Source organism: Bufo gargarizans, chromosome 1, assembly GCF_014858855.1.
Source record: "Bufo gargarizans isolate SCDJY-AF-19 chromosome 1, ASM1485885v1, whole genome shotgun sequence".
Taxonomy (NCBI): domain Eukaryota; kingdom Metazoa; phylum Chordata; class Amphibia; order Anura; family Bufonidae; genus Bufo; species Bufo gargarizans.
Window position 1 is genome coordinate 363007384 of NC_058080.1, and position 23284 is coordinate 363030667.

General features: G+C 40.9%; 1 protein-coding gene across 1 annotated transcript in view; it reads right to left on the reverse strand.

Moving 5' to 3' along the window:
- Positions 1 to 253: 253 nt before the first annotated feature.
- EFNA2 (ephrin A2) overlaps positions 254 to 23284 on the reverse strand; it is a 203950-nt gene continuing 180919 nt past the window's right edge. Inside the window, exons 3-4 of the mRNA XM_044283616.1 lie at positions 6257 to 6322; positions 254 to 409 (exon numbers count right to left, since the gene is read on the reverse strand). Coding sequence (XP_044139551.1) covers positions 291 to 409; positions 6257 to 6322 — 185 coding nt within the window. The 3' untranslated portion in view covers positions 254 to 290. The remainder of the gene's footprint in view (positions 410 to 6256; positions 6323 to 23284) is intronic.

Consider the following 23284-nt stretch of genomic DNA (forward strand, 5'->3'; position numbering starts at 1 on the left):
AGAATACAAAATAAAAAGACTATACATTTGGTCTGAAAATGTAAAAAGCAAGTTACTGGAAAGCTCCAAATTCCAGCAAACCTGCGCTTGTGGGCCCCAATTTAATCAGCAAAGCTTTGCCCTCATTTAGATGTCACCAGAAATCAAGATCGCTCACACTGTTCTCATGAGGGAAATTCACTTCTTTTCTGTTTGTGTCTCATACAAATGTTCCAGATTTCCAGATGTCAGTCTCTTCTTTGCTCCTTTTTTCTCCCTCTTCTGTATGCTGATGTTTCACCATCAAATAGCTACAAGACTATGATAGTCCAAAACAGAAGAAAACCAAGGCTGGAGTGAGGGACCCTGAGACTTAGGCCCGAATTATTGCTGGTGAAGATAGGCTCCGGAGACTCGTAAAGAGAATCATCTGAGGTTAAAAAGAAAAAAAACACAAAGGTTAGAGATCATCATGGTTTGTGTTGAATTCATAATTACAGGAGTGCATCTACGGTTGATACCTTCCATGAGTACTATACAAGGAAATACTGTATTTACCTTTCACTAGCCCAATTTACAAAACACCATGGGATTCAAGTAATGTTCTATGGCAGTTTTTTTTAGTGCAGAAAATTTGCATATTGTATATTGTATTGTTTTCAAAATTCTCAACTTTTAAGTTTTTTCTACTCCCTCGTCACTTTTCCAAAAAGTGTAAAACGCCATTCTTTAGTAAATGACTCCTCAGGCACATCTATTAAAGCACTTACACCACTTATAGGCCTTATGCACAATATATATAAGCCTACTGAATTGGATATACTGGAACAGTCCCACTGGTACGTCTTGGAATTTCAGTGTTCTCTCCCTTACCTCACTCCAAGGACTAAAGCTGGGATCACATTCTATAGACTGTGGGGGGGATTTATCATTATGGGTGTATTTGAGATAAGTATTTAGACTGGAGTTGCTATACACACCTATACCAAATTTATGGAAATCTAGCTCAGTAACAATAAATTTGGCTCAACTGCAATGTGGTTGTGTCTAGACAGTGAAAGTATGCTAGGGGGATGGCTCATGTAAAGATGCTACATTTCTTTGACTTTTAAAATAGTCACAAAAGATAAATGAGACATAAAAGTGATCTATACAACACCACACTCCACTCTTGAAAGTGGTGCAGGGTGGCGCAGGAGGCCTAAAGATTCCAAAATTTGCACTACTGCAAATGTGTGCCAACAATGCAACAATTTAATGTCAAACACATTTGATAAATGTCCCCATTTGACTTTTCCAAATGGAGGCTAAATAAATCACACAATGGGGTTCTTTTCCCTAAGGCCTCATGCACACGACCGTTGTTTTATTCCGTTGTTCCATTATTTGTCCATTGTTCAATTTTTTGTGATTTTCTGTGGACCCATTGACTTTCAATGGGTCCGTTGAAAATTCGGCTAATGCACCGTTTGTCATCCATGTCCGTGATCTGTGGTTCCAGTCCGTCCAAAAAATATAACCTGTCCTATTATTTTTGCGGAACACGGTTTGCGGCCCCATTCAAGTCAATGGGACCACAAAAAAACGTGGAGGCACACAAGATTGTCATCCGCTTCCGTGCGTCCGCGTCCGTTTTTTCCCTATCATTTGCATGGCAAACCTGACTTAGAGTTTTTTTTACTTTCCTTTATGTCTGGTGGTCCTCCAAAAATAAAGGAAGACACACGGAAACAAAAACGGAAACGGATCACGGAACAACGGAACCCCGTTTTGCGGAACGGAACACAACAACGGTCGTGGGCATGAGATCTGAAGACTCACATTTCATATGCCAGTCCTAATAAAAAGGCCATCTGAGCAAGATGCAGCCAAGATCTCTTAATAAATTTGTCCCTTCTGTGATGTCTGTCAGCCAGAAATTGAAATTTACACCAGCTAGGAGCTTAGCTACATTAAAAGTTACAATTACACCAGTTTTGTGTTTTACATTATAGTATATGTGTTGGGATTGGGAACCCTTATGCTTAGCATAGGAACTCAAAAGTCACAAACTTTTGCACAAAAATCCCATTTGCATAAAAATGTGCACATTTTGTACACCAGAAAACTTGCATACAAGTTATGTAAATGACCTCCAATAAGTCCACTTCTGTTCTTTATATTGGACAATTGTGTGACAGCTGGCTCCTGTTTTGGTCACATAAGTGGAAGTGGAGAAGACACACAAAATCAAGTGTGCCAATCTGTAAATAAAAGACATGGATCGCACATCTACACATCATACACACAGTACTTAGTATATGTCTTCATCAAAATGCAAAGGCCCACTCACTAAAGTCAAGATGGCCTCTCTTGAGTGGGCCCCTACTTTAATTTGGCATAACTCCACATGTCGACCAACATAGCACATGCAGGCAGCAAGACCCACAACAGCAGCACAATACCACCACTCTCTTATGGTTTTTTAATTTTGTTTATTTTTATAGTAGCAGAACTCTTCCACCAACCCATGTCTCCATTCATTTTAATGGAGATGTAATCCGCACAGAAATCTGTAACGTAATTCACAAATATCCATCCTATTCTGTTATGAAAAAAAAAAAACACAAGAAAATCCACAGCATAATCCACAACTAAAATGCAACTTTGTAAAATCCACACCTGTGAAATTTGCTGTGTAAAATTCTGCCACGTGTGAGGGTACCCTGAGAGCACATGGGTGCAAGTTTCAAAACAGAAAATCTCCATGTTTTTTTCTTATGGATTTCTGTGTATTTCTGCACCAAATATACACCACGGTTTTTGGTGTAGACTTCATACAGATATTCTGCAGATCTCACCCTTGCATTGAAAAGGTTGAAATCCACACAAAGAATTCACATTAAGTGAATTTAAAAATCGTCACGGCAGGTCAATTTTCGCATGAAAAGAAAGAAAAGTGTGCATGAGATTTGTCTAATCTCATTCACTTTGCTGGTACTGCATTATGCTGCAGTTTTTCTACATGAGAATCCATGTGGAAAAAATGCACATAAGAGCTGTTTCACACGAGCGGATGCCGTGCGTGACATCCGCTCCGTGAAAGCGTGCCAAGACCCGATGCAGACTGCAGAGGCACGGAGCATTAACATGACTGATAATGCTCCGTGCCTCTCTGTGATCTCTTTACTACGAAATCACACTGACAACTTTATCTCACTGTGATTTCATAGTAAAGAGGTCACAGAGAGGCACGGAGCATTATCAGTCATGTTACTGCTCCGTGCTTCTGCTGTCCGCATCGGGTCTTGGCTGTCATTCACGCAGCGGATGTCACGGCATCCGCTCGAGTGAAACAGCCCTAAGGCCTCTTTCACACGGGCATCATATTTTTGGCCCGGATAAGAGGCGTGTGCGTTGCGGGAAAATGCGCTATTTTTCTGCGCGAGTGCAAAACATTGTCATGCGTTTTGCACTCGCGTGAAAAAAAATCGCGCATGTTTGGTACCCAACCCCGAACTTCTTCACAGAAGTTCGGGCTTGGGATTGATGTTCTGAAGATTGTATTATTTTCCCTTATAACATGGTTATAAGGGAAAATAATAGCATTCTGAATACAGAATGCAGAGTATAATAGTGCTGGAAGGGTTAAAAATAAAATAAAAAAAGTTAACTCACCTTCTCCTCTTGATCGCGTAGTTCCCGGTCTCTTTACTTGAATAATGAGCTGTGGGCTAAATGACCTGTGGTGACGTCAGATCACATGCTCCAATTACATGGTCCATCACCGTGGTGATGGAGCATGTGATCTGACGTCACCACAGGTCCTTTAGCCCACAGCTCATTCAAGAAGTAAAGAGACCGGGAACTACGCGATGAAGAGGAGAAGGTGAGTTAACTTATTTTTAACCCCTCCAGCCCTATTATACTATGCATTCTGTATTCAGAATGCTATTATTTTCCCTTATAACCATGTTATAAGGGAAAATAATACAGTGAATAGACTGTCACCTAGCAACCATGCGTGAAAATCGCATAGCATCCGCACTTGCTGGCGGATGCTATGCGATTTTCACGCACCCCATTCATTTCTATGGGGCCTGCGTCGCGTGAAAATCGCGCAATATAGAGCATGCTGCGATTTTCACTCAACGCACAAGTGATGCGTGAAAATCAACACTCATGTGCACAGCCCCATAGAAATGAATGGGTCAGGATTCAGTGCGGGTGCAATACGTTCACCACACGCATCGCACCCGCACGGAAAATTCGCCCGTGTGAAAGGGGCCTAAGGGTTCTTACCTGCATGGGCTCAGTCTGTTTTTTGAGACCACATGGAAAGGTGAGATTTTGAGATCTGTTCACATGGGGAAGTGCTGCATGGTGGCTGTTATGGCTGTGGGTTGATGAGAGCTGCTGTTGGGCTGCTTGGTCTTGTTGTGTTGTGTTGCAGAGGTAGTGTTCCTGGTGGCACTTCCCAAATTAGAGTAAGGACCCACTCATAAGAGGTCACCTTGTCATGGTGAGTGAGCCTATGCATTTTTATCAAAAAGCATACAAAGTACCCCATTGACGTGTTTATAAATTATGCTGAGAAGCAATAGAGAAATTCAAGACATACAGAAGTGGAACCCATGTATTTTCTGTTCTATAGATTGAAAAAATCAAGTCTGCCTACTGGCCTGTATGGGGTCTATTACATCTTGTCCTGTATTTTCAAGCTCAAGGTTTGGCAAATTAATTTCACATTTTACTCTTTGTCATATTTGGCAAGACATAAAGAACTGGCACCAGACATACGGCCATGAGATCCAAGGATCACATCAAGGATTCTCCAGAAATATGCGTACAATGGAAAGAAAACACAAGGGGGTAATTTATTACACCATGAATTAGGGCTTTGCCCCTTTTTTTGCGACTTTTTGCATTTTTAGGCTACTTTTACATTAGCGTTTTTCTTTTCCGGCATAGAGTCCCGTCACAGGGGCTCTATACCGGAAAAGAACTGATCAGGTATATCCCCATGCATTCTGAATGGAGAGCAATCCGTTCAGGATGCATCAGGGTGTCTTCAGTTCAGTCATTTTGACTGATCAGGCAAAAGAAAAAACCGTAGCATGCTACGGTTTTATCTCTGGTGAATAAAACTGAAGACTTGCCTGAATGCCGGATCCAACATTTTTTTCCATAGGAATGTATTAGTGCCAATACCGGAATGCGCAGACCTTTAAAAATGAGAAAATAAATAAATACTGGATCCGTTTTGCCTGTTGACACCGAAAAAATGGATCCGGTATTGCAATGCATTTTTCTGACTGATCAGGCATTTTTCAGACTGATCCGAATCCTGATAAGTCTAAAAAATGCCTGATCAGTCAGAAAAAATAACATGCGTTTGCATACAGTTTGCCTGATCAGGCAGTCAGTTCAGGCAACGGAACTGCCTGCCGGAATCAAACAATGCAAGTGTGAAAGTACCCTTACACCTCTCACTCCAGCTTTGAAAAGTGGGTAGAGGGAAGTCAGCGTGGTTTATGTTAAAAGGCATCTGTCTGTAGATTTGTACCTATGACACTGGCTGACCTGTTGCATGTGTGCTCGGCAGCTGAAGGCACCTGTGTTGGTCCCATGTTTATATGTGCCCTCATTGTTGAGAAAAATGAAGCTTTGATGAGCCTCTAGGAGCAACAGGGGTGTTGCCATTACACCAAGAGGCTCTGCCCTTTCTGCAACTGCTGCGCCCTCTGCACTTTTATTGACATTAGGAGAAGTCAGGGCCAGACATGATTAAGTTTACGCTTCCTGACCCTGATGATTTTAGTGCAGAGGGCACACCAACTGCAGAGAGATGGGCCTCTAGTAGTAATGGCAATGCCCCTGTCGCCCCTAGAGGCTCATTTGCATGTATTAAAGCATAATATTTCTCAGCAATGTGGGCACATATGAACATGGGAACAACTCAGATGCCTTTAGCTGCCAAACACACATGCAACAGGTCAGCCAGTTTCATAGCTACAAATCTGTTCACAGATGCCATTTAACATAGATATTCACTTTCCTACCACTTTTAGAAGCTGCCCATTAATTAGGTTCACTCCAGATTTATCACTGCAACTTAAAAAGTCACAATCTCACTCTAATCATGTGGGCGCATACAAAAACTGCAATACCATTTTAGACAACAGTGTTTATAGATTAACCAAATTTAACAAACAACATGCAACAATTGATACATTTGGCACAAAGTACACCAACACACACTCAAGCAAAAATTCCCCCTTCCCCCCAAGATACTTACTTGTTGGACGTACGTAAACTTTCAGCCTGAGACAAGGTTTATCCACCAAGTTGGGAGGGGTGGAGGCTAGGAGATAAAATATATAAATTTTTATACAAAATGTTATATTTTATAACAATACATGCAACTGTTATTCAAAGTTTCTGTTATTTGCTTTAAAGTTCTACAATAAGCCTGGTTGCACATCATTAAAACATCAACCAACAGGGCAAACTGGACCAGATCAGTCCCTTGGCCAGAACATTACACTCTCCATGACAGTTGATTTAACCTCTTTAGGACACAGGGCGTACAGGTACGGCATGTTGTCCTGGTACTTAAGGACACAGGGCGTACCTGTACGCCCTGTGTACTTCCAATCACCGCCGCGCGGCGGGCAGTGATTGGGACAAGGTGCCTGCTCAAATCACTGAGCAGGCACCTTGGCTAAATGAGCGGGGGGGTCCCATGACCCCCCCGTGTCGGCAATCGCCGCAAACCACAGGTCAATTCAGACCTGCGGTTTGCGGCTTTTCATGTTGCGGGTGGCGGTGGCGGCCGTGCCATCGGGTCCCCATGGGGCTGTAGGGGGGACCCGATGGCATGGAATGCAGCGCGATGCTTTCCTGAGGCATCGCCGCTGCCTTCCTGTAACGTGCCTGTGAGATCCAGCCCCCTGGATCTCACAGGCCAGAAGCTGTATGAGTAATACACACAGCCAGTGCATTCCAATACAGAAGTATTGGAATGCATTGTAAAGGATTAGATCCCCAAAAGTTGAAGTCCCAAAGTGGAACAAAAAATAAAGTGAAAAAAAAGTTTACAAATTAAAGTTCCCCCCCCCCAAAAATGTAAAGTTTCAAGTAAAAATAAACGAAAACGTCATTTTCCCCAAATATAGACATATTAGGTATCGCCACGTCTGTATCTATAAAGATATCACATGACCTAACCCCTCAGATGAACACCGTAAAAAAAATAAAAAATAAAAACTGTGCTAAATAAACAATTCTTTTGTCACCTTACATCACAAAAAGTGTAATGTGTATAAAATTGTATACATATTAGGTATCGCCGCGTCCGTAACAACTTTCTCTATAAAAATACCACATGATCTAACCTGTCAGATGAATGTTGTAAATAACAACAACAAAAAAACGGTGCCAAAACAGCTATTTCTAGATACCTTGCCTCACAAAAAGTGTAATATAGAGCAACCAAAAATCATATGTACCCTAAACTAGTACCAACAAAACTTCCACCCTATCCCGTAGCTTCTAAAATAGGGTCACTTTTTTTAGGTTTCTACTCTAGGGGTGCATTAAGAGGGCTTCAAATGGGACATGGTGTTAAAAAAAAAAGTCCAGCAAAATCTGCCTTCCAAAAACCATATGGCATTCCTTTCCTTCTGCGCCCTGCCGTGTGCTCGTACAGCAGTTTACCACCACATATGGGGTGTTTCTGTAAACTACAGAATCAGGGCCATAAATATTGAGTTTTGTTTGGCTGTGTAACTGCAAAAAAAAAAATTAAAATAGAAAATCTGCCAAAAATGTGAAATTTTGAAATTGTATCTCTATTTTCCATTACTTCTTGTGGAACACCTAAAGGGTAAACAACGTTTGTAAAATCAGTTTTGAATACCTTGAGAGGTGTAGTTTCTAGAATGGGGTCATTTATGGGTGGTTTCTATTAAGTAAGCCTCACAAAGTGACTTCAGACCTGAACTGGTCCTTAAAAAGTTGGTTTTTTAAAATTTCAGAGAAATTTCATGATTTACTTCTAAACTTCTAAGCTTTGTAATGTCCCCAAAAAATAAAATGTAATTTCCCAAATGATCCTAACATGAAGTATAGATATGGGAAATGTAAAGTAATAACTATTTTTGTAGGTATTAATATGTATTATGGAAGTAGAGAAATTGAAACTTGGAAATTTGCAAATTTTTCCAAATGTTTGGCAAATTTGGTATTTTTTTATAAATAAAAATAAACATTTTTGACTCCATTTTACCAGTGTCATGAAGTACAATATGTGACGAAAAAACAATCTCAGAATGGCCTGGATAAGTCAAAGCGTTTTAAAGTTATCACCACATAAAGTGACACTGGTCAGATTTACAAAAAATGGCCTGGTCCTGAAGGTGAAAATGAGTCCGGTCCTTAAGGAGTTAAACAGAACTTTCCGTTATTGAGATCCATCATAGGGTCTCAATACCGGGGAAAAAATGCTTCCGTTTTGTCCCCATTCATTGTCAATGGGGACAAAATGTAACTGAACCGAATGCTCCAAAATGCATTCCGTTCCATTTGGTTGCGTTCATATACCGGAGAGTAAACCACAGCATGCTGCAGTTTTGTTTCCATCATGGGATGCAGAGCAAGACAGATCCGTCATGACTCACAATGCAAGTCAATGGGGACGGATCCATTTTCTCTGACACTATCTGACACAATAGAAAACTGATCCATCCCCCATTGATTTTCAATGGAGTTCATTACGGATTCGTCTTGGCTATGTTAAAGATAATACAACCGGACCCGTTCATAACAGATGCAGGCGGTTGTATTATCAGTAATGGAAGCATTTTTGCTGAACCCTGCCGGAGCCAGCAAAAACGCTAGTGTGAAAGTATGCTAAATTAGTAGTAGTGTCAGTACTATAATATTGCAACGTTTTTATTTCACTTTTAACAGAACTTTCTGTAAATCTGCTTGATTTTTGTGGACACTGACTTTGCACAACATTCTTATATAGTAAAGGCTCCTTTACAAAGGCCAATGATCGAGGCAATTATCTTGAAGGAGCGTTCCTAGGAACTAATTGCCCTGTCTAAAGGTCAACCAATGATCGATCAAACACTCATTCACTGGGTGAAAGCATTGCTCGTGCGGTCACCTAAATTATCATCTGGGCAGTAGATCATGCTGTCTACACAGCGCTGTGCTGTCCAGAAACAATGAATGTGTATGGGGATAAGCAATCACTCTGGAGATCTCTCGTCTCCATGTAACATTTCCTGTAACTAATATTTGTATGCACTTTTCTCACATAGGGGATTCAAAGCGCAGGGATGGTTTTTCTAGCTCTGATGACTCCCTGGGGAGTCAGTGGCTGCTGCATAGGCCTTCATCCTCAACCTGTAGCAAGAAGGCAATTATCGGGGATGGTGGTCTACCTTCAATGTAGGCAGACCAAGTGACTGCTACTGGGGCCAGGGGGCTCAAACGCTGAGCTCCTTCCTCTTCTCTAGACAAGAAAACAATGTTTTTTCATGTAGTGGACACTAGGAGAAACTCTGTGTAAAGAGATCAATGGTAAGTATATATGTTCCTCTTCACTGAGCTCCCCCTAGTGGTGGCTGGATGCAAACATCTTTATAGTAGAGGAGAAGGAGATTTATCTACTTATATAGTGAGAAATATAGTGCTCAAAATGAGCGCCATAGTTGCAAAACATCTGTTCCCACTTTTTCCACCATAGAAGGTGGAATAAGTGGGTTTGGTGGAGACCAATGTTTTTTATTACAATATCTAAGTAAAACTTCTTCCATAAAAATGTTAATTCATCAGAGAACTGGGGTGTTGTGGGTTGTGTTATGCATGTCTGGGAGTGACTGACTCATGCATATTGGGAAATTGGGTGGGGCAGTGGGGTCCATAGTAAATGCCTGCTATGTGGGTCTATGCAAAGGGGCTTTAAGGCTATCTTACTGTTTAAGACAAGATTAAACGTTTTAAATAAAATTTGAATTGCTTATCATTATGTAATTATACACAGCTAAAAAGAATCAGCATGCGGAATAAATGAACAGCCTCAGAGATATGACAGCATTAATTTCTGTAAACACTAGACTAAAATATGAGAATAATTAGTAAGTAACCTAAGTAACAACTTTGCGTGAACAGGTGGTCAAGTGAATGGCGTTGATCTGCACGATCAGACACCACGTATGGACAAGGGTGCCCTGTGTCTGATCACATATTGATGACATATCCTACAGATCATTATTGATAGAGAACTCTTTTACTGTCTTTAGGACAAAAATATTTTACGGCTTCCAAATTATTTATCTCTGGATTTGGTATTAAATTTTGCATCAGTGCAACTACATGAGGCTTTTGTAGGACAAATTTTAGGTTGGGGCAACACTGCAATCTGAACTGCGTCATCTGACACTAAAGATCGCTGTGTAGCAGTGCAGCCATTGAACTGAATTAAGTTGCAGGGTGACTCACAAGTTGCTATGACTGCAATCCCCAAAATGGCAAAAAATCCAACACTGCTGGATTTTTTCCAAATCTGGAGTCATCATCACGGCAACTTACAAGTCACACTGAGACCCCATTCTATTTAGTGGCTTCACTGCTGCACAAGGGTCTTTGATTGCACATATTATTTTTAACTTATATGCCTGTGTATATAAATATTTACTGGTATGCCCTAACAGACTTTTACAAGAGACATCTCTGGGGACCTTTGTCTGTCAATCACAGCTCCAAGGGGGAGTGTTCCATCTTGACACAGTGCTGTGATCAGGCTTGATCATGGCACTGAGAGGGTTAACAGCTGGGATCAGAGTTTTCTCAAACCCAGTGCCTGAGATGTAATAGGATGCTAAGGTGACCAATAACAACATCCCACTGATATACATTTACATCTCAGATTATATATTGATATAAATTTAGGAAAAACACATTGCATATGATTCTCTAAGTAATAAGAATTGTAGACAATATTCAAATACATTACCAAATATCCAATATGTGTCCAGTACGCCCTACTCACCGGGCTGTACTGATTTAAAGCACAATGAATGAAGTCCCTTGAGTAATACTATAGATGGTGTAAACTTAAGGGTTTATGTAACATGCAATATTTTGCTTTCATTTTTTGGAGAGTCTTTCATGGGTTGCATGTGTCTTTATTTGGGGGGGACAAATTTATAATGTTGCATACCATTTATTACATTTGTCGCACAGAATACCTATGGATTTCTCCATCTAAAATCTAACCTAATATATAATAAAGGTTTCCAATAGTCTGTATGTCACCAGGGGACTGGAGTACACTGGGGACCTTTTGACATGACTTTTTGGGCAATAATTTGCAAACTATAAATCTGACCGAAAATGAAGCCCCACCCAAGACATATCTGCCTGACCCTTAGGAAATGCACTATGCTGTGCATTGCACCAACAGACATAAAAATGGTGCAGAAATATGCATAATACATTTGCTACAAATGCCTACTCCACAAACAAAACAGCTACAATCCCCCACATTTTCTGCCACAGCACACTTGATACATTACCCCCTTAGCCAGGCTTCCTAGACATGCACCAGATTTATTACAGTGGCTCAACCTGGATGATAAATCTGAGGCGTGCTTGGTAGTTGTCTAACTTCATATGAAGTACTGGTTGGCTTTACTATGTAGACGTATTCTACGCACAGATACAAATCTGGTCCACAGTGTATATCCACTGGGGTTCATATACCATAGGTGGACAAGCTAGGTACTAGAGTGTTTGTAATGCAATTAGTGCCCTTATGATAAAAGTAACACAAACCTCCTAGAGGAAATGGCTTTATGAAGGAGTCTGGAGAACAGATGGACCTGTATGGGAACCAGACATTTACAGTCTGCTCCTGAACATAGTGAAGATGTAAAGAAATTCAGAATTCAGATGCAGCTTTCTTCCTACACAAAGAAGCCTTAACCCCATGGGTAAACAGGTTCCTTCAAACTTGAAATAGTTCTGTTTTCCTTTAGCAAGAGACCTAACTTATCACCGCTTCGTACATTTCTCCCTGTGTGTGTTCCATACAGGCCAGTGTAATTAGCAAGCTCACTTGTCCCTTGTGATTCTGCAGCAATCAAAGTACTTAAGTAGCTGCTGCGCTAATAACAAATTAGTATTCAAGTGTCTAATTTACACAAATTTCACCTTGTCATTGCTTTGTAATTAGTGACAATTATGGTAAAGCGTAAGCAAGTGGGGCTAGCTCTCTATAAAAGCTTCCCCTATAGACATGTTTCAGCAAAAGTTCTGAGCTTAGAGAGGGATAATAAATCTTTTTAGGTGGTTTAAAGAAAGGGTCAAACTTCACTTGTAATTAATCTGGTGTACATATATTACCACAATCACAACCTATAGTGTGAATGGATTATCATGGAGTTATATGACTACTGAATGCAAGAATCCAGCCAACTAAAGGGCAACATCTGTAGTAATGTGGCATGTTGTTTTTCAGAACTATATCGAAGTAACGTTATACATAATTATCCTTGTTCTTCTGCCACAGATACAGCTAATCTAAGCAATGAAGATCCTAATTTAAAAAGTAACTCCACTTACTCGCACTTTCCTCTTTCCCCTCCAAGATGTACAAACTGGGGACATACAATAAGGATAATGGAGATTCTAAGACAGAAAATAATTAAGCATGCTTCCACTGACTCACTGATTTTGTTTGTAAAAGGTGAATGGAGAGATGAGTTAATAATGACAACTCTTCGTGTCACAAAGACTTGTCGGGTCATTTATCAAACTGGTGTAGCAACCAATCAGATTCCACCTTTCATTTTCTAAAGAAACTGTCAAAAATAAAAGGTGGAATCTGATTTGTTGCTACGGGCAACAAAGCCAGTCCTACTTTACACCAGTTTGATAAATGACCCCATTACCCTTAATGACTCACGCTCTTCCAGTGACTAAACAATAGCATTCTACCTGTACTTAAAGAGGACCTTTCACTCGTATACAAACTAAAAACTAACTCTATCTGTGGGCAGAGTGGCGCCCAGGGGTCCCCCTGCACTTACTAGTATGCCTGGGCGCCGCTCCGTTCGCCCAGTATAGGCTCCGGTGTCTCAGCTCCATCTGTTGTATTGGACCAATTTTTTGTAGGAGGCGTGTCCCTTGCTGCAGTGCTGGCCAATCGCAGCACACAGCTCATAGACATGATATGAGAAGAGATAATCGAATCAATTCTTAATTAATAATATTTATCTAGAATTCCCAAATTTTTGGGATCCCAGTGAATCTGAAACTTTTAGGATTTAATTTGGACCAATTGCCCAAAATGGAGTCCTCCATGTTACAGATCAGAAGACAGCATAGCAGGGCAGGGAAGATGACAAGGAAGGATCACATGAACCTTGAGTCAGGGATGGATTGGCCATAGACCTTACAGGAAAATTTCCCACTAGACCGATGCCCAGAGGGCCACCCAATCTGCTGGCTGGGTACATAATAAGCTCTCAGTGGTAACATTGTGAGAATCAGGTACTCATCTACCTGGTCAGAGACCGCACATGCTCTCTTGAATCCATCTGTTGTTGCCCACACCTCACCACCTCACCTTTCTTTACTTTCCAGGAACTTAGACATATTGTCACCAGCACATGTATTTGCGGGGACAAAATATAGATATTTATATTGATATTTGTATTTTATTTAACAAAACAACAAACCTGTTGCCAAACCCCAAAAAGGAATAATTTTTGGACTGCTTTTTAAAAACAAGCCATTGCTGCTTCTGATACTGTATGTGTACAAACTCCAGCAGGCATCTTCCTTTTGGACCGATTTTGTTATTTTAAAAGCATAGCAAATCTGAATAATGCAGTGTATTATTAAACAGGCCGTTTGTTACCACTGGTTACCATGAGTTTACCCATACCTATATAAGTCACTTTAATATTACTAATGCTGTCTTGGCGATAAAAAGCTTGAAAGGGGTCAGATACAGTCCTAGGAGGCCTTAGAGTGCTGCATACAACTTTTCAGGGCAATGTGATCATTTTTGGTTCAGGTTCAATTAATTTATACCCAAATTGAATCTACTAAACAATTCATTTGAATTTGTCTCAAAACTAATTTCAAGTAGTTGACTCATCTCTATTTAGAGTTATACAAGTGCATCTCAATAAATTAGAATATCATCAAAAACTTAATTTATTTCAGTAATTAAATTTAAAAAGTGAAAATCAAATACTCTATAGATTCATTACATACAGAATGATCTATTTCAAGCGTTTATTTATTTTAATGTTGATGATTATGGCTTATAGCTAATGAAAAGTCAGTGCCTCCAAAAATTAGAATATTGTGAAAAAGTTAGAGATGAGCAAATCAAAGTTGATGAAGTGGCATTTTCAGGAAAGGTTAGATTTGCATGGAATCCAAATTTCCTCACGCTTCGTGGCAACAAATCACATTTTTTCCTACAATGGCTGCTGCACGTGTTAGGACAGGGAGCAAGGAACTCTGGAAACGAGGAATCACGCAAAATGCCATGCAGCCAGACAGCCCTGTGATGTCACAGCCCTATAAACAGCCTCAGTCATCTTGGATTCAGCTATTTTCCAGTGCAGGGAGAGACGTCAGCAGGCGCTAGGGACAGTGGTAGAAAATACTTTAAAACTTTTATTTTGCTATATAGAAGTTCAGGGAAAGGATAAGGAGGAATCATTCCACAGTACTGAAGTAGAACAGGGTTCAGTAGGGGAGTTTACAGCCTGGGTAATAGGAACAATCCTATTACACCTTGCTGCACTGATTGCGGATCCAAATTGTCATTATACAGCTCTGTAATTCCAGCAAACCGTTCTTGTTATTGAGGTGCAAGTGTTGTTTGATACAGCCATTAACAGGGATTATTACAAGGAAATATTTCTACGTCTTATTTGCCCGTGTGCGGTGCAGTTATATGTTCTAAAGGATTTTTTGGCTTGTATTAGTGGGAAAAAAGAGATTATTAGATGTTGTGTGGTGAAGTGAGAAAATTACAGCCCTTTTTGGAGTGTATATGTGGCAAAAGAATATATATTATTTGCCATTCAGTGGTGTAGTTATATGTTCTAAAGCCTTTTGTGGCATGTATAAGTGGGACAAAATAAGGGCATATTTGCCGTTCGGCGGTGCAGTTATATGTTCGAAAGCACTTTTTGGCGTGTATTAGTAGCAAAAAATATATATTATTTGCTGTTCAGCAGTGCAGTTATATGTTCTAAAGCCCTTTTTGGCGTGTATTAGTAGCAAAAAATATATATTATTTGCTGTTCAGCGGTACAGTTATATGTTTGAAAGCACTTTTGGCTTGTATTTGCAGCAAAAAAATATATATTATTTGCCGCTCAGCAGTGTAGTCATATGTTCTAAAGCCTTTTGTGGCATGAATAAGTGGAAAAAAATAAGTGCCTATTTGCCGTTCAGCGGTGCAGTTATATGTTCTAAAGCCCTTTTTGGCGTGTATTAGTTCACAAAAAAATGTATTTGCCGTTGTGTGGTGAAGTGAGAAAACAACATGCCTTTTTGGCGTGTATTAGTGGCCCAAAAAATATATTTGCCGTTCAGCGGTGCAGTTATATGTTCTAAAGCCCTTTTTTGCGTGTATTAGTGGCACAAAAAAAGTATTTGCCGTTGTGTGGTGAAGTGAGAAATTGTAGCCCTTTTGGCGTATATTAGTGGCAAAAAATATATATTTGTCGTTCAGCGGTGCAGTTATATGTTCTAAAGCCCTTTTTAGCGTGTATTAGTGGCAAAAAATATACATTATTTGCTGTTCAGCGGTACAGTTATATGTTCTAAAACCCTTTTTGGCGTGTATTATTGGGGAAACAAAAAGGGCTTATTAGCCGTCGCGTTGCAAAGTGAGAAAATGATAGACTTTTTTTGGGTGTTTTAATTTCCTTTTTATTTATTTATTTATTTGATCTAACAGTATGTCAGACAGAAAAGTGCCAGGCACTGCACAGGGGAGTGGCAGAGGCCTAAATATTTCTGGCGCAGGCACAGGTCGCAGCACAGTAAGGGGGCATGGCAGCAGGAGTCGCAGCGAGAGGTCTGAGCACCCGGTGTCATCTAGCGATCGTGTCTTGACTAGCAACCCAGCGGTTCTTGAATGGTTGACTCGGTCATCCACTTTGTCCCAGTCGGATATCGACTCTGGCATACCCCGTGATGACATCCTGGCGCAGTTTAAGTCCATTCTACTGTGTGACTCCGACCCACAGCAGTTAAAGTTAGCCTCTAAGGCTATGGCCCTTTCTTCAGCGGGTAGGAGGTCATTATGGCTAAAACCTTGGGTGGCAGATAATGCCTCCAAGTATAAATTATGCAACCTCCCTTACGAGCCAGGAAGGCTTTTTGGGGCTGAACTGGACCGCATTATGAAAGGTCTTGCCGATAAAAAAGGCAAATGCCTCCCTCAAACCCCTAGGGGTAGGGGTAGGCAGGGTAGAGGGTCCAGATCCTTTCAGGGACAATCCAGGCCTCAGCTAGGCCTTGGGATCCCAGAAGAGACAATCATATCGTTCCGGTGGGAAGAAAAACAATAAGGCTGACAAGTCACGGCCCTCCCTTTCCGCCAGATCCAGTAATAAATTTGACTCTGATTCTTTCAGACCTCCCAGTCGGAGGCCGTTTAACTTTTTTCTAAATACCTGGACATAGTTTGTCTCCTGAATATAATAAGGACAGGGTACAGGACAGAATTTCTTTCTGTTCCCCCCAAAAAAATTTGTTTTGACAAAATTACTTCTCCACAAGAAGCAAGCGGTATTGGAGGCGTTTATACTGAAATACAGGCAGAAAGGGGCCTTGGAGGAAGTTCCTCCAAAAGGCATTGGGTCCGGCGTTTATTCGCCAGTGTTTCTTCTTTCCAAGGCCACAGGAGGTTGGATCTAAAGGATGCCTATCTTCACATCCCTGTGTGCCAGGCCCACAGGAAGTATCTACGAGTGGCAGTGAGTCTCAGTGGGACGGTGAAACATTTTCAGTTTCCCTTCTGCATCAGAACCGCCCTATATCTTTACTAAGGTGGTAATAGCTGTAGTAGCTCCCCTCAGATTGAGAGACCTGGAGATCATTCCATATCTGGACGATTGGCTCCTAAAAGCCCACTCGATAGAGACTCTTCATCTTCATATTCTGCAAGCTCAGTCCTTCCTCCAGCGTTTGGGCTGGATTATCAATTGGCAGAAATCAGAGATTTCTATCTCCACTACCAGGAGGTTTCTAGAGTTCATAATAGATTCTGCCAACATGATGCTCTCCCTTTCTCCGAAAAGGAAGTCACGCATTTCCAAGACTGGAGATCAACTCATGGTTCCCCGCCGGGTAACTATAAGAGTATTGATGAGGATGTTAGGCCTAATGTCAGCAGCCGTGGATGTGGTTCCTTGGGCCTTGTGGCATATTCGCCCTCTTCAAGCGGAAGTTCTGAGTCTATGGGATCGAACCCCCAGAGAGCTAAAGACAAAGTGCTTCCTGTCATCGCAAGCCTGCCGCTCACTGAAGTGGTGGAAGCAGGTCAAAGATGGGAGGTCCTTGATCCAACCTTGTTGGATCCTGTTGACAACAGATGCATCCCTTCTAGGCTGTGGTGCCCATCTAGAGGAACTTCAAGTTCAAGGATCCTGGAGCCCTCAGGAGTGTTTGAGGTCATCCAATCTGAGAGAACTCAGAGCAATCCGGATGGCTATCTTTCATTTTTCCCCCTTATCAGAAACAAGGCTGTAAGGGTTTGCTCTGACAATTCTACTGCGGTATCCTACATCAACAAACAGGGAGGCACCAGGTCTCGTAGTTTACTCTCAGAAGTAGGTCTAATTCTGTCTTGGGCAGAGCAGAATCTTTCCCATCTCTCAGCAGTCCACATTTGGGGGTCCCTGGATGTGGTTGCGGACCAGCTCAGCAGAGGAGTCCCAGCTCTAGGAGAAATGTCTCTGAATCGGGAGATCTTTCATCACATCACTCTCCGGTGGGGTCGCCCAGACATAGATGTCATGGCGAAAAGATTCAATGCCAAAGTGGAAACGTTCTGTTCTCTGTATCGGGAGGACAATCCCTTGGCAGTAGACGCTCTGTCAATTCCATGGGAGTTCTGGCCTACATCTTTCCTCCCATCGCCATGATACCAAGGGTATTGATGAAGATTTGGCAGGACCAAGCCTCATTAATAGCCATGATTCCATTCTGGCCCAGGAGGTCTTGGTTTACCCTGCTCATGCAGATGAGCCGAGGGCAATATTGGAAGCTTCCCCCAATGCACAACCTGGTGGCACTCAGCTCTGCCTCGATCCATCCAGACTCAATCTGACAGGCTGGAGATTGATGAGTCCCTTCTAGAGCCTGAAGGGCTATCAGCAGCGGTCTTAAGAACTATGTCTCATTCCAGAGCTCCTGCGACAGTCAAGGCCTACGCCAGGGTAAAGCGTATTTTTCTTCTATGTTGTGCAACTCATCAAATACCATCTCAAGATCCTCAAGTATCTGCTATTCTCCAGTTCATGCAGGATGGACTAGATAAGAGCCTCAGCCCTTCTACACTCAAGGTACAGACCTCAGCTCTGTCCATTGCCTTTGGCAGATATTTACATCAAGACCCTCTGATTAAGAGGTTCATTAAAGGAGCCGTACGTCTTAAACCTAGCACTTTAAGACCTATACCGCAGTGGGATCTTTCAGTGGTGCTTAAAGGATTGAGTGTTCCTCCCTTTGAACCCCTGGAAGAAGTGGACTTTAAGTTTTTATCCATGAAGGTAACCTTTTTGTTGGCCGTAACTTCTGCCAAACGCATTTCAGAGCTTCAGGCTTTCTCGGCGTATGAGCCATACACTTTATTTTTACCGGACAGAGTCCTTTTACATTTCTTACCCACCTTTTTGCCTAAGGTGCCCTCTGTGCACAACATTAATCAAGTTGTGTCTTTGCCTGTGTTATGTTCCTCTTCTTCCTCTCCAGAAGAAAGTTCCCTCCATATTCTGGATATGGTCAGATGTTTGAGAATCTACATTGAGAGATCCGAGGTTCAGAAGGTTAGAAAATCTTCTTATCCTGTTCTTTGGCAGGAATAGAGGGAAGAAGGCCTCTAAGCCTACTCTAAGTAGATGGGTCAGAGAGGTGATCAGAGAATCTATTGCTTCCCAAAATAGACCTCCTCCTGCCTTTGTCACTGCTCACTCTACCCGAACAGTCTCTACTAGTCGGGCCAAAAGATCTCTTATTCCTCTGGAACAGATCTGTTCCGCGGCCTCCTGGAGCTCACATTCTACCTTTGTGAATCATTATAGACTCAACCTCAGGGGTTCAGAAGACACTGCCTTAGGGCGGTCTGTTTTGAATTCCATTCAGCATTAAGTTTCTACCCTTTAGGTTAACTTCTTGCTAAGTCCCCACATGTGCTGCTGGTTAGGACATAAGGGAAGCATTAATTTCTTAACGATAATTTGTTTTCCCTTAGTCCTAACAGAAGCACACAAACATCCCTCCCTTTTGTTTTTTGAGAGTTTCTTGTTATAACACACTGTTGTATGGGGGGTTTGGCCTTGTATAGTGAGGTAATGGGGTGTTAATTTACTTGATTACTTGACTTCATTAAATATTCCGTCTGTCCTACCAGTTTTACTGGGGTGGATAAATCCCACATGGGGCGGATAAACCCCACATAAGCAAATTATCGTTAAAGGGAACCTGTCACCTGGATTTTGGGTATAGAGCTGAGGACATGGGTTGCTAGATGGCCGCTAGCACATCCACAATATCCAGTCCCCATAGCTCTGTATGCTTTTATTGTGTAAAAAAAACGATTTGATACATATGCAAATTGACATAAAAGAGTCATATCTTACTTGTGTGACCAGAGAAGAGTCATATTTTCAAGCTCTGACTCATTTCAGGGTAATTTGCATATGTATCAAATCGGTTTTTATACACAATAAAAGCACACAGAGCTATGGGGACTGGATATTGCGGATGTGCTAGTGGCCATCTAGCAACCCATGTCCTCAGCACTATACCCAAAATCCTGGTGACAGGTTCCCTTTAAGAAATTAACGCATATACATACATACAAATCCATATTTGTGTCTGGGGGGGATTCGGACCTTTGCTATGGGGACCCAAGATTTCTGTGTACACCCCTGACAATAGCATTGAGTAACTTACTACTGGAGCATTTCTAGCAGTCAATTGATACTGTATTGGTGCAGGCAACCATTGTGAAATAGAGGCATTCTTGCCTGGTTCCTTTTGAATCTACCATACCACTAGCTGCCTGTACTATCTGTTACCAGCTCTATATTTTGATATTGTAATACTTTGTGCATTGGTGTATTATTGTGTGCCTAGTTCAGCTATTTTGCATCAATATTTAACTGAAAGCTACTAAAATGACAATTTTCCCACAAATCATATTAAAATCAAATCTATTTTTAAATGATTATACTGTTTTTTATTTTATTGTAAAATCTTGCCCGTTATATTTTTGTATTTAAAATGAAATTTGTGTATACCTTCACGTCCAAATGAATCTCCTTTTCAAAAAAATCTTTAGAAAAGAATTACTGCTACTCAGCAGATCCATGTTTACTGCCATGACTTTGCTGTTGTTTATCAGAATAATCTCAGGGATTTTCTACTTTGCCAAATGCTGGAAGAAAACCTTTACAAACATATCATTCTGCAAAATATAGACTTTTCTGTCATATACTGCCAAAAGACAGAGCTTTCCTGCAAGACAGCTGGATTCTAAGCAGTGATCTAAAAAAGAATTAAGAATATTATCGTAATTTTCAGCATTAGCTACATGAACAAGTGACCTTGTGTGTAAGACTGCTCTGTGACGCTACCGGTTTACGTGTCCTTTAGAGACCAATCCTGCCGAGAATAAAAGAATAATCTTTTCCAGCTGCAAAATTTGAATATGTAGGCTGTTTTATTTAACAGATCATTTTAATCGATCAGTGGTTGACATGAAATAAATAGGAATCCTGCTATTGTGGTTCTTTAAAGATTGTTTGCGGTTTTCCAATGTTCCCTTCACCATGCATTCTTTAATAGGCTCTAGAAGAAAAGATTCAAACTGAAAACATTTAGTAGGATGCCACACGAGAACTGCATCCAAAAATGACTTCCTTGGCCTATAATTTTACCCATGCACTTTATGTCTATGAGGTTTATTCAGTGACTAAACGAGGTGTTGCTCGAACCCTTTCATGTCTTCTAAATACATTTCTACCAAGCAGGCCTAATTTCTGATGTTCCGCCTGACTTGAATCCTAACTGGTCTAAGCAGCAGCAATATGGATCTCCGCTGCGCTCACCATATCATTTTAACATCATTAAAAGAAGTACATTAATCTAGGGTAAGGTGCATTTGTAAATGACATCTACCAAAATATATTAGAAGCATAAGCTGTGAAATAAACTGAATTAGAGGAAAATAAACACTTTACAAAAAAAAAGAAAAAGAAAGAATATGGAAGCTATGTAGCACATTGCTTACTTACTGAATTATCCATGCCAATGAGAATCCATTGCCACATGTTGAGATATGTACACATTTTCACCCCTGTGCCGGACAAGTGGAAGAGGTTTTACAAAAAACAGGTGTGGTTTAGCAGAAAGGGGCATGGCTTAGAATGTGATGTCGTGCGCCAAATTGCACTAGAACGTTGGTGCAACATTTTGCTGTAAAGTATATTTAATAATAGGTGGTATAAACTCAAAGAGGTATTCCCATCTGGGACATTTATAGCATATCAACAGGACATTCTATAAATGTCCGATAAGTGTTAGTCCCACCTTTGGGATCCATTATTTCAAGAACAGGGCTCCAAAGTGAATGGAGAGCAAGCTGTGCATCCCCCCCCCCCCCCCCCCCCCCTATGTACTGCTATGGGATTTCCCAAGTAACCGAGAGTGCTCATTGGTTTATTTTCAGAAATCCCATACTAGGGAATAGTAAAGATATCCCCCATGCATGGTGTGCTCTTAATTCACAACCTGGCCCTGTTCTTAAGATAAGGGCAGGTTCCATAGGTGGAACCCGCACCTATCAGACATTATGGGATATCTTATCGATATGCCATAAATGTCCCAGATAGAACAATCTTTTTTTAGAGCAGATAGTCTAATGATGTGCAGAGAATTATCCACCATCAGCCACTGTGATAAATCTATAGCCTTTCTAGTCTAGGTCTACAGTGTCTACACTTTTTTAGTAAATCTGTCCCATTGAGTCTATACTGCTCATTCAGTGAAAGAAGAGCGCGTATTTACATGCAGCGATAAACGACTGTATAAGGACGAGTGATCACTATAGCAATCCCTCGTCCTCATACAGAATCATAAGCCATGATCAGTGGTGCATGCATGAGTGACAGGACAGGTGATCGTGAATGACCATTCGCAGGGATTGTCGTTCCCGATAATCTGGACGATTATTAGTACGCCTAAAAGCACCTTTAGCATGTGTAAAAAAGAAAAAACCTAGGCCAACTCATATCTTACATAGAGGTAAATTTCTTTTTTGAGGTCTTAATCCACAATTAAATTAAAAGGATTGTCTCACTTATGATCTGGTAAGCTTAACAGAAGCCATACATTGATTTATAGATTTTCGTAGTACAGTTGATGTGACATTTTTTAATAGATTTGGGAGAAATCTGCTGCCATTTCACATTTTTTCCTATTCAATCTATATATGGGAATATAGTATAACTGATAGATATTAATGGTGCTAAAAAAAACTACACTATATTTGCCTCCCTCTAAAAGCTTTTTATACAGCAATTTGGACAAAACACCCTAGAAAAGCTCCAGGAAAATGTCAAATGTGAATATGGCATTACAATGCACCTTTTCTGTCTTGTTTTTAGAACAAAGTAAAAAAAAAAAAAAAAAAAAAGCTATCTAAAACCAAGAACTGTAATGAGGCAGCAAACATTTTGGCCCTGATTTATCATGCCTCCTCCAGCAATCCATGCGTCAGTCTGAAATCTACGACAGCTTGGTGCTGCCATAGATTTCAACCATTATTTGCGACAGTTTCTGGTGTAAATAATGATGACTGTGATATGGCTAATGGCGCTGCCCAGACCCCTCCCTTGCCATGCTCTCTTTTCAGAAACTGACAAGGGCAGTGGAAAAATGCCAGTTGCGACTTCAAAACTTAAACTTTTTAACACCACAAAAAGGCCAAGTTGGAATGATAGAAAGGGCCACTGAAAAATGTAAAATGTATAGTATACAGTAG